This window comes from Arvicanthis niloticus, chromosome 15 (genome assembly GCF_011762505.2).
Source record: "Arvicanthis niloticus isolate mArvNil1 chromosome 15, mArvNil1.pat.X, whole genome shotgun sequence".
In the NCBI taxonomy this organism is placed as follows: Eukaryota; Metazoa; Chordata; class Mammalia; order Rodentia; family Muridae; genus Arvicanthis; species Arvicanthis niloticus.
In genome coordinates, this window is record NC_047672.1 from 25,532,262 (window position 1) to 25,547,529 (window position 15,268).

General features: G+C 43.9%; 1 protein-coding gene across 3 annotated transcripts in view; it reads left to right on the forward strand.

The window, feature by feature from the left end:
• Positions 1-15,268, forward strand: part of Svopl (SVOP like) — a 64,838-nt gene that overhangs the window by 23,318 nt on the left and 26,252 nt on the right. For all 3 annotated transcript variants that reach the window (XM_076913539.1, XM_076913537.1, XM_076913538.1), the window contains exons 7-12: positions 106-169; positions 3,949-4,074; positions 5,741-5,869; positions 8,058-8,131; positions 10,320-10,531; positions 14,315-14,426. In XM_076913539.1, the coding sequence (XP_076769654.1) occupies positions 106-169; positions 3,949-4,074; positions 5,741-5,869; positions 8,058-8,131; positions 10,320-10,531; positions 14,315-14,426 (717 nt within the window). The remainder of the gene's footprint in view (positions 1-105; positions 170-3,948; positions 4,075-5,740; positions 5,870-8,057; positions 8,132-10,319; positions 10,532-14,314; positions 14,427-15,268) is intronic.

Consider the following 15,268-nt stretch of genomic DNA (forward strand, 5'->3'; position numbering starts at 1 on the left):
CATGGTTATAATATCTTTATTGAGGTGAAAACTTGTGATCGTTTAAAGGAAAGATACTTGGTTTTGTAAAAGCAGAATGACTGTGTTTCTCCTTTTCCTGTGCAGGTTAATCATAAAGACTGAATTTTTGCCCACAAAATACCGAGGCTACATGCTGCCCTTGTCTCAGGTAAAGCAGAGTGGGAACGACAGAGCCTTGTGCTTCTGAAAGAACGGGGCTGTGGGCTGCCTTCCATCCAGTCAAGCACTCACTTGGTTGACCTAGGGAGCTGTCTATTATTTTGGCACCAACTAATGGGCACAGAGCATGTCTAATGCCTGAGGTCCAATCTGAAGATTTTCTGAGCTGGGGACGAGTGCCACCTAGCAGTATGCTTAAGATACTGTGTATCTAAGATGGCCTTTTCCACCCCACTGAGACTTCGGAGAAGGAAATAGCCCCTACCCTTTTTGCATGTCCTATCTTTCTTCCAAGGATGCTGGTGTGTCCAGACCCATACAGCGCCAGCTTGGAGGAAGGCACCATGATTGTGTCTTGGCAGCTGCTGTTCCTCCAGGGTCCTCCACAGACCTCCACAGATCCTGGCTGGCTGTTGACTAGAGGTCATCAGAAGCCCTATCAGTCTTGCTCCCCTGGGCTATTTTTGATGCACTCAGACCCTAAAGTCCCAACTTCAATGAATGTCCAGGAGAAAGAAGACCCTCTCCACTAAGGTTTAAAGTATTTGGCAATAAATAAAACAGGAGGTTGTTTTGCTTTTTTTTTTTTTTAAACACAGAATTTAGGCAACGACAACCATTAAGAAACAACCAATGGTGAGTCCAGTTCTCACCAGGTTTTGTCTTCACTGTTTCATGACCAGGAATGCATCTTTAGTCATAGTGTCTGCACTTGATACTTCAATACTAAGTGATCCATCTGTTCACTACCATGACAGGTTTCCTCAATACTCCATCTTGTCTATGTCTCCTTGGGTCATATTGTCAACTCCAGTGGCTGCCGGTATATAGTCATCCCTTTATGCCCATGGTAGATTGGTTCTTGGATCCCAGAGGATATAAAACTCTGTGGAGACTAAAGTTCCTTATAGAAAATGGTATCATATTTCATATACCCCCTGGTTATTATATACTTGAATATCCTCCATACACAATTGACCAAAACCATGGATATGAATCCTACAGAAAGGAAGGGACAACTCTACTTATGTTTTCTTCTTACTGTCTCCAAAAATATTTATTAAAAACCAAGAACACCTTCCTGAATTGAGAGCTGGTAGCCATTTACCTGAGAGTCACTAGAATATTTTAACAAGTCCTGAAATGCAATGTCAAGATTTTATTGCTGTGAAGAAACACACTGATCACAGCAACTCTTATAAGGGAAAGCATTTAATCGGGGCTTTTCTAGCTTTATGTTTTTGATGGTTTCCTTTGCTGCCTAAACTTGGCTGTCCTGGAACTCTGTAGACCAGGTTGGCCTCAAACTTAGAGATCTGCCAGCCTCTGCCTTCTGAGTGCTAGGATTAAAGATGTGCACCACCACACCAGGACCTAAGCTGTTCTTTAACTCCTTTTAACAGGTTGGCAGCTTGGCTGGGTAGCATCTTGGCCTGAAGAATTCACTCCCTTTATTTCATTTAATACTAGACTTTTCTTTAATCTGTTTATCTCCTTGAACACAGCACTTAGCATCATTCCACTTCCTGGTGCCCATTTTCTCCTCAAACTGAACGTTTTGCATTTTTTCTTTGCTCAGCTTGTTTCATTACCGATAACCACACAACAAAATTGATATTAGACTGTTTTGAAGTTTCCTTTGCCAACATAATCAATCCAAAAACTCTTTAACTTAGCTGCAGACAGATTTTTCAGACAAGGACAAAATGCAGCCACATTCTTCATCAAAATATCACAAGAATAGTCTGTAGGACACATACTAACATTCTTCTCTTCTGAAAACTTGAGCCAGGCCTCAACAGTTGGTCACCCTCAGCACCACTGTCTTCCATGTTCCTACTAGGATGGCCCATTGAGCCCCACTGAAAACATTTCATGGCTTTCCCAATCCTAAGTCCCAAAGTCCACATTCAAACAAAAGCATGGTCCAACCTATCACAACTAAACCCCAGTCCCTGGTACCAACTTCTGTCTTAGTTAGGGTTTCATTGCTGTGGAGAGAGACCATGACCATGGCACCTCTTATAAAGGAAAACATTTAACTGGGGCTGGCTTGTAGTTTCAGAGGTTCAGCCCATTATTGTCATGGTGGGAAGCATGTTAGCTTGCAGGCAGACATGGCCCTGGAGAAGGAGCTGAGAGAGAGATCTCCATCTAAATCAGCAAGTGGCAAGAAGGAAGACTAGCTTGAGTTTCTGAGACCTTAAAGCCCATTTTCCAGTGACAAGTGTCCTCCAACAAAGCCAAACCTACTTCAACAATGCCACACCTCCTAATAGTACCACTCTCTATGAACCTATGGGAAGGAACATTTTCTTCAAACTGTAATGCAACCTTCTTAGAACTTGCCTCTTCATTTTCCCCCTGAGACCTGTGGTATTCATGCTTCTATTCCAGGGTAAAGCAAGCAGCTCACCTCTGCCATCTGAGCTTAAATGTGGGAGCCACAGTGGACCCTGCTCCTTCCCTGTCCTTACTCAATTTCCAGACTCTGCTGGCTCATCTCCAATTCTTGGCCCCATCGTCCAAGTGTTCATTAACAAACCTTGTCACCTTTACCTTAAAAAATGTGAGCCAAATGCATTTCGAAGGCCTTTTTCCCTGTCACTACTGAGATCCATCCCAATGCCACATCATCTGTCACTCTCTCTTACAGAGCAGCTATATCTATTTCAGAAAAGTTGTCTCTTGTCACCCAAGTCATTCTCCACACGTTATTCTATTTTCTTTATAGCCCTAACACTTTCTGAAATAATTTATTTTTGGTGAAATTACTGTTGATAAGATAATCCTCCCTTGGGGCTGAAGAGATGGCTCAGTGGTTGAGAGCACTGATATTCTTGTAGAACATATGGGTTTGATCCCCAGCACACACTTGGCAGCTTACAACCATCTGTGACTCCAGTTCTAGGAAATCTGACACCTACTGGCCTCCTTGATTAACAGATACAGTACATAAACATACATGCAGGCAAAACATGTATACACATACAAATAAACATTTTTAAAAGCCATCCATCAATTGGCTCCCTAAAGGGTCTTCTAAAATGCTACCTTCTTTCTCTCTGTGAGATGAGGTGAACGTTATTTTTCATTGTAAATGGGTCGGCGTGCTCAGGCTAGTGAGAATGGTTCTATTAATAATTCTTGACCACAGGACTTGATATCAAATTTGTAAACATAAAAAAATATCATATTGTAAACATAAATATGTAAACATAAATTTGTATAAAGCATTACATAGTCTATGGATTGTTTTTGGAAGAAGGAACAAAATACTTGCTTGTTGGCTGTGTCTAAAGGAGTGGGAGGCAGACAGTAAATAAGCCACGTTACATCCTGAGAAACAGAACGACGGCAGCGGGCTGGGAGCAGAGCTTTTTCCCCACCCGCCTGTGCTTCCTTATGACACAGGATTGTATTATCTGTGCCAGAAAAACCCAATCAGTGTTTAAAACCTCTAGAATATTAGATGTTTTTGTTTGTTTGTTTGTTTTAAACTTTAGCGACATTGCTGACGGGTTTTCTGTAGCTAAAAATAGAGCCAACAAATTTATAGAAAACCAATTGGGCCACAGAGCAGAGTGACTTATCAACTCCTCAGATCAGAGGAGCCGTCCTGGAAGTAGGGCCCGATTGTCACCCCCTCAGAACTCCCACCTCGCTCACAAAGTACACAAAAGGATTGGTCCTAAGGCTCCACAGAAGGGGAAATGCCAGAGAGGCAGGACAGATGGAACAGTCATGTTTCCCCGTCTTTCTCCCCAGGTTTTCTGGCTTGCTGGCTCCCTGCTCATCATTAGCATGGCCTCTGTGGTCATCCCCACCATTGGGTGGCGCTGGCTCATTCGAATCGCCTCCATCCCTGGCATCATCCTCATCATGGCCTTCAAGGTGGTGCTTTTGAAACTGCCTCTCTGTTACCTTTCTGCTGGACCACTGGCCTCTTTTCTCCACATTTGTTTTTATGTTTTAAACACAGATTTGCTTTCATTTTCAATTATGTATATGACTGCGTGTTTATATGTGGGTATGTGCATGTGACTTAGGGTTTTACTGCTGTGAACAGACACCATGACCAAGGCAAGTCTTATAAAGTACATTTAATTGGGCTGGCTTACAGCTTCAGAGGTTCAGTCCATTATCATCAAGGTGGGAACAGGGCAGCATCCAGGCAGGCATGGTGCAGGAGAAGCTGAGAGTTCTACATCTTCATCTGAAGGCTGCTAGTGGAAAGACTGACTTCCAGACAGCTAGGATGAGGGTTTAAAGCTCACACCCACAGTGACACATGTCCTCCAGCAAGGCCACACCTCCTCCATAGGGTCACACTTCCTAACAGTGCCACTCCCTGGGCCGAGCATATACAAACCATCCCAGTATTCGCGTGTGTCTGATCCCTTGAAGCTGTAATAACTTTCAGTTGTGGGGATGTATACATCTCAGTTGGTTGAGTGCTTGTCCGGTGTACTTGAAGCTGCCCTGGGTTTGTTCATTAGCACAGTAGAAACTGGGCCTGATAACACATGCTTGCTCTAACCTCAATACTGAGGAGACAGAGGCAGGAAGTTCTGAAGTTCAAGGTCATCCTCAACTACATAGTGATTTGAAGCCATCCTGGGATACATAAGAAAGAAAAGGAAGGTAAAAGAAGGGGAGGAGAGGGAAGAGAGAGAGAGAAGGGAGCAGAAGGAGAACTGAGGAAGAGAAGGGCCCTGGGTGGTCATTTATTTCAAACCTCAGTCTAATTCAGGTCTCCACAGGGATACTTCCCCCCACTTTCTTTGTAAAGAATTGATAACCTCCCAGGCCTTTCCTCTTCTACACTAAGCAAAATCATGACCGCCCTCCACACATCTTTCCCATGGCTGGTCTCAGGGCCAAGCTCCCCTCTCCTCTGTACAGGCTCAGAGAATCATTCTCTTTAGATTTCTTGCTCAGAATCACCCCTCATCCATCCCTGAGGTGGCCCTGAGGGCTCAGGGAGTGTGGCCCAGGGGATAATGCTTATCTCACTTGCAGAAGGCCTTGGGTTAATCCCCAGTGTGTACCCACCACCACCAAGACCCTCATCTAGACCCCTCAGGTGCTTTGTTGCTTCCTCTGGGAAGACCCTGGTCTCTGTGGTTGGAGACTAAGATTTCATGGCTCTCTCAGCCAACTGCATCCCATCATTCTTAAGGCTAGGTTCAAGGGCAGCCTGGAATTTGTTGTACACGAGTTGTTCTCAAGCCCAGAATCTAATACCTGCCATTATATAATTGACTCATCTGTAAAAAAAAAAATTAGATAAAAATCTATATTGTATTCAAGTATCTAAAGTTAGTCCTTTGGATTTAGTCCAGTGTTTCTTGATCTCTAGATCTCTCTCTAGAGGCAAATTTCTGAGTCAGCACAAATTCATCAGAAAATGCTTGGTGTGCTGTGTGCCTTTAAGCTTGCCAACCTTCCCATGGGGGTGGGGACTACCAGGACTGAGTAAGGCATGGAGTAGTAACAACAGCACCTTTTACAGTCTGTGGAACCTGTAGCTCTGATGCTCTTTGTAATCTGTGCCCAGTTTATCCCTGAATCTGCTCGCTTCAACGTCTCCACTGGGAACACGCAGGCTGCACTGGACACCCTGGAGAGCATTGCCAAGATGAACCGCTCAGTCATGCCAGAGGGACAGCTGGTGGAGCCTATCCTGGTGAGTGCACACCTGGGTTATCCTCCACTGGTAGTCCAGCTGGAAGGGGGCCGTGCTCTCTAGTCTGGTTGGCTCCTGGTAGCAGAGGGGTGGCCTAGGATGAGCAGATTAGAGGTGGGACTCAGTTTGGCGCTCTTCTGCCATACTGCCCTGTGATTCTGATAGATTACCTGACTTAATTTTTGCTGTCTATAAAACACAAATGATGCCTCTTATCTTGCAGAGCTAATCACGTCATTTGTCTTCATGGCAATAATACGAAAGATTTTTAAATTTTTATTTCATTTTCTTATATTGGTTTTGTCTCATTTTGAGAAAGTATTTCCATAAAGCCTAGCAGGTTTCTTCAAAAACGTTTCCACCATCTTGCTGCATACTAGGATATGGTTCGTACATTCTGTTCATGGGTTAGTTTTATTACTTAAAGTATATTCATAACGTATATTTATTTGTGTGTATGTTTGTGGATATGTGTGCAGATGCGCGTGCCACAGCATGCGTGTGAAGGCCAGAGGACAGTTTGTGGTTGTCAGTTCTCTTCTTTTACTTTGTGTGTTCTGGAAATTGAACTCAGGACATCATGCTTGGCAGCAAGTGTCTTTATCTGCTGAACCATCTTGATAGCTTCTCTCTCTCTCTCTCTCTCTCTCTCTCTCTCTCTCTCTCTCTCTCTGTGTGTGTGTGTGTGTGTGTGTGTGTGTGAACATGTGAATTGTGCAGATGCTAGTAGAGGCCAGAAGATGGCATTGGGTCTCCTGGAGCTGGAATTAAGGCAGTTGTGAGCCATCCAGCATGGTGCTGGGAACCAAACTTTAGCCGTATGGAAAAGCAGTGAATCACTCTTAATGTCTGAGCCATCTTTCTAGAGTCTCCCCTGTCCCCACCATTTAAAGAAATTAAAATATAAAATTAAAATTATAGACAACTTGGGAGATAGGGAATTAGTAGTTTGGTCAAAGAATTTCTCTTTAGACCAGAATAGAAAGAAGGTTTCTTTAAATCTAAGCAAGCCAGTCACATGTGGAAGAGTTGGTTGCAAAGTTGATAGCTGTGACCACAGTGCGTGTGGCAGCAAGGGCAGCTGAGCCACTGCTGCCTGAGCCACAGCCATGGGGCAGGAAGAGACAGCAAATGGCACAGAAAGGACAGGAGGTCTCAGTGGGGGAAAAGGAGTCCTGTAGGTGAGCGCTGGAGCTAAGATGGAGGGAGGCATGTACAGGGGCTGGCACGAGGAATGCTGAACCGAGAGCTTGTTCTTGATGCTCTGGGCAGCACAGCCTTAGCCCTTCATCCTGAAACCTCAGAGGAGACGAGCACTAAGGACGGGCCATGCTGGAATGAGTCCATGCACTTGCACGGATGTCAGTCATGGAGTTCTGACCCTCTGGAGCCTTAAACCCAGTTAAAAGGTTCCTTCTGTAAGTTGCCTGGTCATGATGTTTGTTACATCAGCAGAACAGTAACTAAGACATTGACTTCCTTAGGAAGAGGAAGCTTGCATTTGACTAAGCCTCAGAGGTCACAGCCAGTACCCAGCAGGCTTCATCACTTCTCAGCCTGTGATGGGACAGCATCCTGGCAGAAGGACATGTCGGAGCAGAGCTGCCCCCCTCATGCCAGCTGAGACATAAACAGTGATTAAAAGGGCTAGGGACAAAGGGGCCCTATCTCTGAAAGTTGTCATCGGTTTCCCAATGCCTCTAGTTCTGAATAATACTTCTGTCAGCTAAGGAAAACACAAATTATCAAGTTAATTCTCAGAGACTGGATCCACCAGCCAGGGCCAGGTTTAAAAAAAAATTATTATTTTGTGTGTTTAGATGTTTTGCTTGCATATATATCTATACTCCAAATGCAGGTAGTGCCCTCCAGAAGCCAAAAGAGGGTGTTGGAGACCATGGAACTGGAGTAAGGGACGGTTCTGAGTTGCCTTGTGGGTGCTGGGATCCAACTGGTCATTCACACAGTGCTCTTCGCCAAGAAGTTGTCCTCCAGTCCCTAGGCCTGGTTTTTAACACATCAGTCTTTTGGGTTTGGTAGGGAAAGGGCTTCATAACTGAGCCATACAGGGATGATCTCACCACACCATACTTCTGGGTAACTCTTGATCTGTGTGATCAACAACATCAGAGAAATATGTCCTTAGCTCTCCATGTGTGTGGTCTGACCATCCTGTGCATTTTCCCAGGAGAAAAGAGGAAGGTTTGCAGATCTACTCGATTCTAAATACCTCCGGACGACATTACAGATCTGGATCATATGGTAAGAACATTACCACTGCAAGGCCAAGGTTAACTAAGCAGCTATGCTGTGTGGTGATGCATGCCTTTAATCGCAGTACTCAGGAGGCAGAGGCAGGAGAATCTGTGAGTCCAGGGTTAGCCTGGGCTACATAGTGAATTCCTGGACAGCCTGGGCTACACACAGAGAAACTCTGTCTTGAAAAACCAAAGCCAAGACAAACCAACCAACCAAAAAAACAAACAAAAACCCAAATAGGTACTTTTGGATACCCACTCACGTAGAGTAGTTCCACAAATGCACTTAAAAAAAAAAAAAAAAAAAAAACAAAACTTTGTCTCCACAGTCTAAAGATCAGACTTGTTTTGGCTTCTTTAACGGAGAGACCACATGTACATAGAACTTTTATTGTGGCATATTGCAGATTTGTTTGTATAGGAAATTACATATAAGACATCATGGTGTGATCTGTGGTGTTCTCTGATCGAATCCTCTATGGATAAGGGGACTCTGTAAATTCACTTTCAGGGGCACCAGGGGAAATACACATGGTAGATCAAACAGCTTCTCCCACAATGTCTTGTCTCTCTAATACCACCCACGCTCTCCTCCCCGCAAATGATAAAACTATAAAGAGAGAAAGGAAACCTTAATATTCTACAATGTTCCCGGCTCTTCCCATGACTGTCTGTGCTCACCTCCTGACCTGCTGTAGTCTGGGCTCTCTGTTTAGCCTCCAACAGAGACTGATCCTTTGAGCTCGCCAATGATGGTGGCACAGCCTTGGGAGGACTTCTCTACTGTGCAGCCTTAACCTCCAGTGAGCAAGGGATTCCAAGTAGGCCTCAAAAGATGCCTGAGACAGGACAGACTGATGACTTTTACTATATTAAATTAGCATCTCTGGAGTTGGGCCTGGTAGCACATCCCTGTAGTGTCAGCACTTGGAAAGGGAGACCGGGGGGGGGGGGGGTGTTCAAGATTCAAGGTCATCTTCTGCTACCAGTTTGAAGCCAGCCTAGGGTACACAAAACCCTGTTTCAAATAAACAAAAATGTGGTGTCCTTGTGCCACATAATATCATGAGAAGCCTAAATGGCAAGTTATCAACTAAGAGAAGAAATTATATATATGATATTTTTGATATATAAATATATGTGTATAATGCAGTATATGATAAGCATAGAAAATACAAATGATATATATGTAATTGTCTTTCAACAAGTTAAGATAGGTGATTAAGTTAAAGATTTTTCTTTTTAAACTTTGTGTGTATGTGTGTATTTCTTCTCTGTACTTCACGTGTGTGTGTGTGTGGTTGGCAGAGGGTGCTGGAAGAGGGTGTCAGATCTCCTGAAAACAGATGGCAGTGACCCTTCCAACATGGGTGCTGGGAACTCAAGTGTGTCTCTTTAGGAAGGGCAGCAATCCATCTTAGCCACTGAGCTGTCTCTAGCCCCAACAACTGAGTTTAGAAATAGACAAAAGGCTTGACTAGGTACATCACCCAAGCTGAATCTGAAGCACGTGTCAAGACATGCTCAACCTTAAAGTCACCAAGAAAATACAAATTAAAACCCTACAAGTTTTCACAAACCCAATAATGGATAAGAACAGCTATATTGAAAAAGACCACCGGGCTGGAGAGATGGTTCACCAGTTAAGTACACTGGCTGCTCTTGCAGAGGACCCCAGTTCAGTTCCTAGCACCCACGTGGTGACTCACAACCATTTAACTCCAGCTCTAGGAGATCCAACACCCTCTCCTGGCCTCCAAGGGCACAGCGTGCATATGGTGCACATACATGCCTGCAGGTAAAACACACATAAAAGAAAGATAGTTCTTTAAGAAGACTGCCTGTGCCCAGGGTTTGCAAGTTTTCAAAGTAACTGGAACATTCCATGTATACCTACCTGCTGTTCAAATGGGAACAGATGGTTTGGAATCCTGTCTATGGGTGTCTTAGTGTTAAAAACATGGTAGGAGTCAGTAATTGTAGTTCAACATTTATGTCCAACAGAAATGCATACGTGTGCTTCTCCAAAGGCGTCTTCAGATGCTGTGGATACTGTCTAGTACAGGCTGTTTCTGCTTCTGTGTGCCTTCCACACAGAGCACTTCCCTTCTTAATCCCTGCCTGCCGTGGTTCTTTCTATCCCCCAGGCCAGGTGAAAGCTTTTGCTAATGATATCCTTCTCACACTTCCAGGCTGGGAATTTCTTTTGCCTATTATGGGGTTATCCTGGCCAGCGCCGAGTTGCTGGAGCGAGATCTGGTCTGCGGTTCGAAGTCGGAGTCAGAACCAGAGGTGGTGGAGACCACGGGGGACTCAGAGGAGGGTCTCAGTCCCTGCTATTGCCACATGTTTGCACCCTCTGACTACAGGACCATGATCATCAGCACCCTCGGGGAAATCGCTTGTAAGATTGCCCATGTACCAGCCCCGTTCCAGGCAGGGTTCCTGTAGCTCAGGGTTTAAGAGAAGTGTGCCCTCCATGTTGGGGCTCCTGCCTATCAGAACTCCACAGGTCTTCAGATCACACTGCTATATCCAGGGTTTGGGTTGTTGTGGTGGAAGACTGGCTTAAAAGAGCAAAGCTTTGAAATATTCCATTTAATCAATTCCAAGATACATTTTTTGTCTAGAGTGGTGGCATACACCTTTAATCCCAATGCTCAGGAAGTAGAGGCCAGTGGACTTATGTGAGTTCTAGGCCAGCCTGATCTACAAAGTGAGTTCTAGGCTAGTCAGGGCTACGTAAGTAGTGAGACCAGTCTCATACGAAAAGATCCGGTTTTTGAGATCATAATATAATTCCCTTTTCTTCCCACGAACCCCACTCTCAAATTCATAGCCTCTAGTTTTATTTTGTTTGGTTTGTGTATATGTGTATGTATGTATGTATGTATGTATGTATGTATGTATGTATCTGTGTGTATGTATGTATCTCTGTGTATGTATGTGTGTATATATGTATGTATGTATCTGTGTGTGTATGTATGTATATATCTCTGTGTGTGTATGTATATATGTATGTGTATGTATGTATGTATCTGTGTGTGTATGTATGTATCTGTGTGTGTGTGTATGTATGTATGTATGTATCTGTGTGTGTATGTATGTATATATCTCTGTGTGTGTATGTATATATGTATGAGTATGTATGTATCTGTGTGTGTATGTATGTATCTGTGTGTGTGTGTGTATGTATGCATGTATGTATGTACGTATGTATGTACAGCAAACTTCCTTTTCCCCCTTAGCTCTTACAATCTTTCTTCTCCTCTTTCACAGCGTTCCCTGAGCTTTAGATGCAGGAGTGTTTTGAAGATGTATCCATAGGGACTGGGCTCCACAACTCTGGATTTTGATTGGTTGTGGTTTTCAGTAGCTGCAGAGAAGTTTCCTTGATGAGGGGTGAAGACTATGCTTATCTATGGGTATAAGAATAAGTGTTTATAGTGTCGTTAGGGATTATGCTGGCTTGGTGAAATGGTGGTTGTAGGGTCTTCTCCAAGATCCATGACTTCACCAGCCCGGAGAGTTGGGTAGGTTTCCAGTCCAGGCATGATTTCCTGCTTGTTGAGTGGGCCTTACCTCCAGTTAGACAGCTTCTGGTTAGTGCCAAAATATGTGTGCACTATTAGGGTCATTGTGCCTTGCTGGTCATTGTCATGGCTCATAGGCACCACAGGATGATTGGTGGCTTCCTTCCTTTGGAAGCTTGCATAGTGCCTTCTGGTGCCATGAAAGACGGTCCTCAGGAAGGGGTTTTCAGGTCAGATGCAGCTCTGGTCCTCTGGGTTCTGTGTCTGAAGCGCATGGTGTCTTCAGAGGTAGTGACTTACCTTCCACTTCTGGGAAGCAGCCAAGAGCAACAATATATCCTATAATGTTTTGTATGATCTGATTTTTGTACAATATGATTTGTTTTGTATGATTTGATAGTTTGGGTTTTTTTTTGGGGGGGGGGTGAGGAAAGGTTCCTGCCCAACAACACAAGAGAGCTCATGCCTGGTGTTGGGGTTTTTGTTAGAGAGTCTTTGGCTCCTGGGGGAGTATTGTCAGCCCAGATGGGAAAGTTCATTTAAACTACATATGTATACACTTGACTTACACACACTCTAGTTTTTTTTTTTTTTTTTTTTTTTTTGGTAGATAGATAATACTATGGTTTTTATGATGTTCTCAGATATTCTTCCTGTTATTTTACTGGCTTCCCCCCTCCTTATATTTATCTCTCTTCACCTCTTTAATTATTTTATTTTTATGTTTTTTGTTTAGATTTTATTTTATGTGTATAGCTATTTTGCCTGCCTGTATGTTTGTGTACATATGCATGATGGTGCCCTCATAGATCAGAAGAGTGTGCTTGATCCCCTGAGCCACCATATAGGTGGGTGCTGGGAATCGAATCCAAATCATTCTCTGCTAGAGCAGCAAGCGCTCTTAACTGCCGAGCCATCCCTCTAGCCTTAATAAACCCTGCCTCGTTTTCTCATTTCCCCTTCAGATCACTCCTGTTCTCCCTCCTCTCCCCACAACAAAGACTGTCCACATTCCTAGGTTCTGCAGTTCCTTCAGGTTATATACTCACATCTGATCATTTGGAGCTAGGGTCCTCGTATCAGAGAGAACATGCAGTGACTACCTTTCTGGGCTGGGTTGCCTCGTTCAATATGATATTTCCTACTTCCATCCATTTACCTGGATGGAACTCTGGAGAAGGATATTGTACTGGCCGGTTTTTTGAGCCAGCTTGATACAAGCTGGAGTTATCACAGAGAAAGGAAATGCCTCCATGAGATCCAGATGTAAGGCATTTTCTCAATTAGTGACCAAGTGGGGAGGGCCCATTGTGAATGGTGCCCTCCCCACTTGATCACTGGGCTGGTAGTTCTGGGTTCTATAAGAAAGCAAGCTGAGCACGCCAGGGGAAGCAAGCCAGTAAGTAACATCCCTCCATGGCCTCTGCATCAGCTCCTGCTTCCTGACCTGCTCGAGTTCCTATCTTGACTTCCTTTGGTGATGAACAGCAGTGTGGAAGTGTAAGCTGAATAAACCCTTTCCTCCCCAACTTGCTTCTTGGTCATGATGTTTTGTGCAGGAATAGAAACTCTGACTAAGACAGATGTCAAGATATATAGTAACTCTAAAGTGGGGATCTCTCTTTCGATTTTGGTGTTCAAGACAGGGTTTCTCTATTTGTAGCTTTGTCTGTCCTGGAACTCACTCTGTAGACCAAGCAGGCTTCTAAATCACAGAGCTCCATCTACCTGTCTCTGCCTCCTGGGTACTGAGCCTCCTGGGTACTGAGATTAAAGGCATGTGCCATCAATGCCAGCTAAAATGGGGATATCTTACAATTAGATTTCAATTGGCAGCACTGTTTATTTTTACTGGACAAAATGATGGCCCATAAAAACCAGTGCGACTGGACACAGCCGAGTTGCTTGAGTGCTTGCCAACCTACATGCACAAAATCCCCAGGACCGTATGAACTGGGTGCAGTGGTGTATGCCTGTCATCCCATTGCTTGCAGACTGGATACAAGAGGATCAGAAACTCAGGGTCATCCTTGACTGAGTTTGAGGACTGTGATATGAGATCCTGTCTCAAAAAATTAAACGGAGCTCAGAGTCCAGTGTAGTGGCACAAGCTGACACAGTGAAACCCTGTCTCAAAGACTGAAAGTCAGTGGAGCCTTGGGTTCAATGGACAATGCTATATGACCTTTAGTTCTAGGAAACTGGTAGTTTACAACAGACCTTTATGGTAGAGTAAGCAAAAAAGTAAAGTAAAATAAAGTAAAATAAAATAAAATAAAATAAAATGCAGCTAAGTGTGGTGACATATTCCTTTAGTCCCAGCACTTGGGAGGCAGAGGTATGTGAGTTTGAGGCCAACCTGGTTTCTATAATGAGTTTAGGACAGTCATGACTATGCAGAGAGATCTTGTATGAAAAAAGATAGAAGAAGAAGAAAAGAAAGAAAAAAAACATGCCTTTATGTATAACCAGTATTTGACATGCATGCACCTGTAATGGACCCATAAGGAAAAAGCACACTGGAGATGTCATAGATTCCATGACAGTGTGCGTGGGTTTAGAATTGCAGCTGCTTCCTTGTGAAATCACAGGTGTTTGTGGAGAGCACTTTTGCTCCAAGGTGTTACCACTTGTGTTTGCTGTTTGCCTTCTAGTGAACCCTTTAAATATCCTGGGCATCAATTTCCTGGGCAGACGACTGAGCCTGTCCATCACCATGGGATGCACGGCTTTGTTTTTCCTTCTCCTCAATATCTGCACTTCAAGGTATTTACTCTTTGGTTGCTTCCACATAAGTGGCGTGAAAGTTATCAAATGGGACCTCCTGACTCCTGGTAATCAGTGGAGTCTGGACCATGTCATCTCAAAGGGAGAGTAGAGAACAGCCTGTCTGTCAGACGAAAAGGCCCTTCCCTCCTCTACGCCCTGCCTCCTTCAGACCCACTAGTTTATTTAGGTTCTTTATGCAAAGCTTCTTGGAGAACTGGAGAACAGTCCTAGCTTTTTACCAAATTATCTGGACCAACGGGAACTAGCCCAGTGACACGGACAACATATATCTGAGGGCTGGGAACAGTTCAGATGCGGAGTGCTTGCCTCAGATAGCAAGCATCACCCCAAATCTGCAACCCTGAGCAACGATTGATCGGTGAGTTCTACACCATAGGGCAACCAACCATAGATTGAAATTTAAAAAAAAGTTTCATTCCAGACAGTGAAAGCAAACTATATCTCTGTAGAGTGTGAGTTCTGGCTAGCTACATGTCACCATGACACAAACAAAAGGCATTTGAAAAGAGGGGATCTCAATTGAAAAAATGCTTCCACAAGATCTCACTGAAGGGCATTTTCTCTCTCTCTCTCTTTCTTTCCTTCCTTCTTTCTTTCTTTCTTTCTTTCTTTTCTCTCTCTCTTTCCTTCCTTCCTTCCTTCCTTCCTTCCTTCCTTCCTTCCTTCCTTCCTTCCTTCCTCTCTCCCCAAGGATAGTATTTATTTATTTATGATTTATTTGTTTTAATTTATTTATTTTATGTGCACTGGTGTTTTGCCTGCATATAAGTCTGTGGCAGGGCATCGGATCCCTAAGAGCCGAGCTACAGATCCTTACG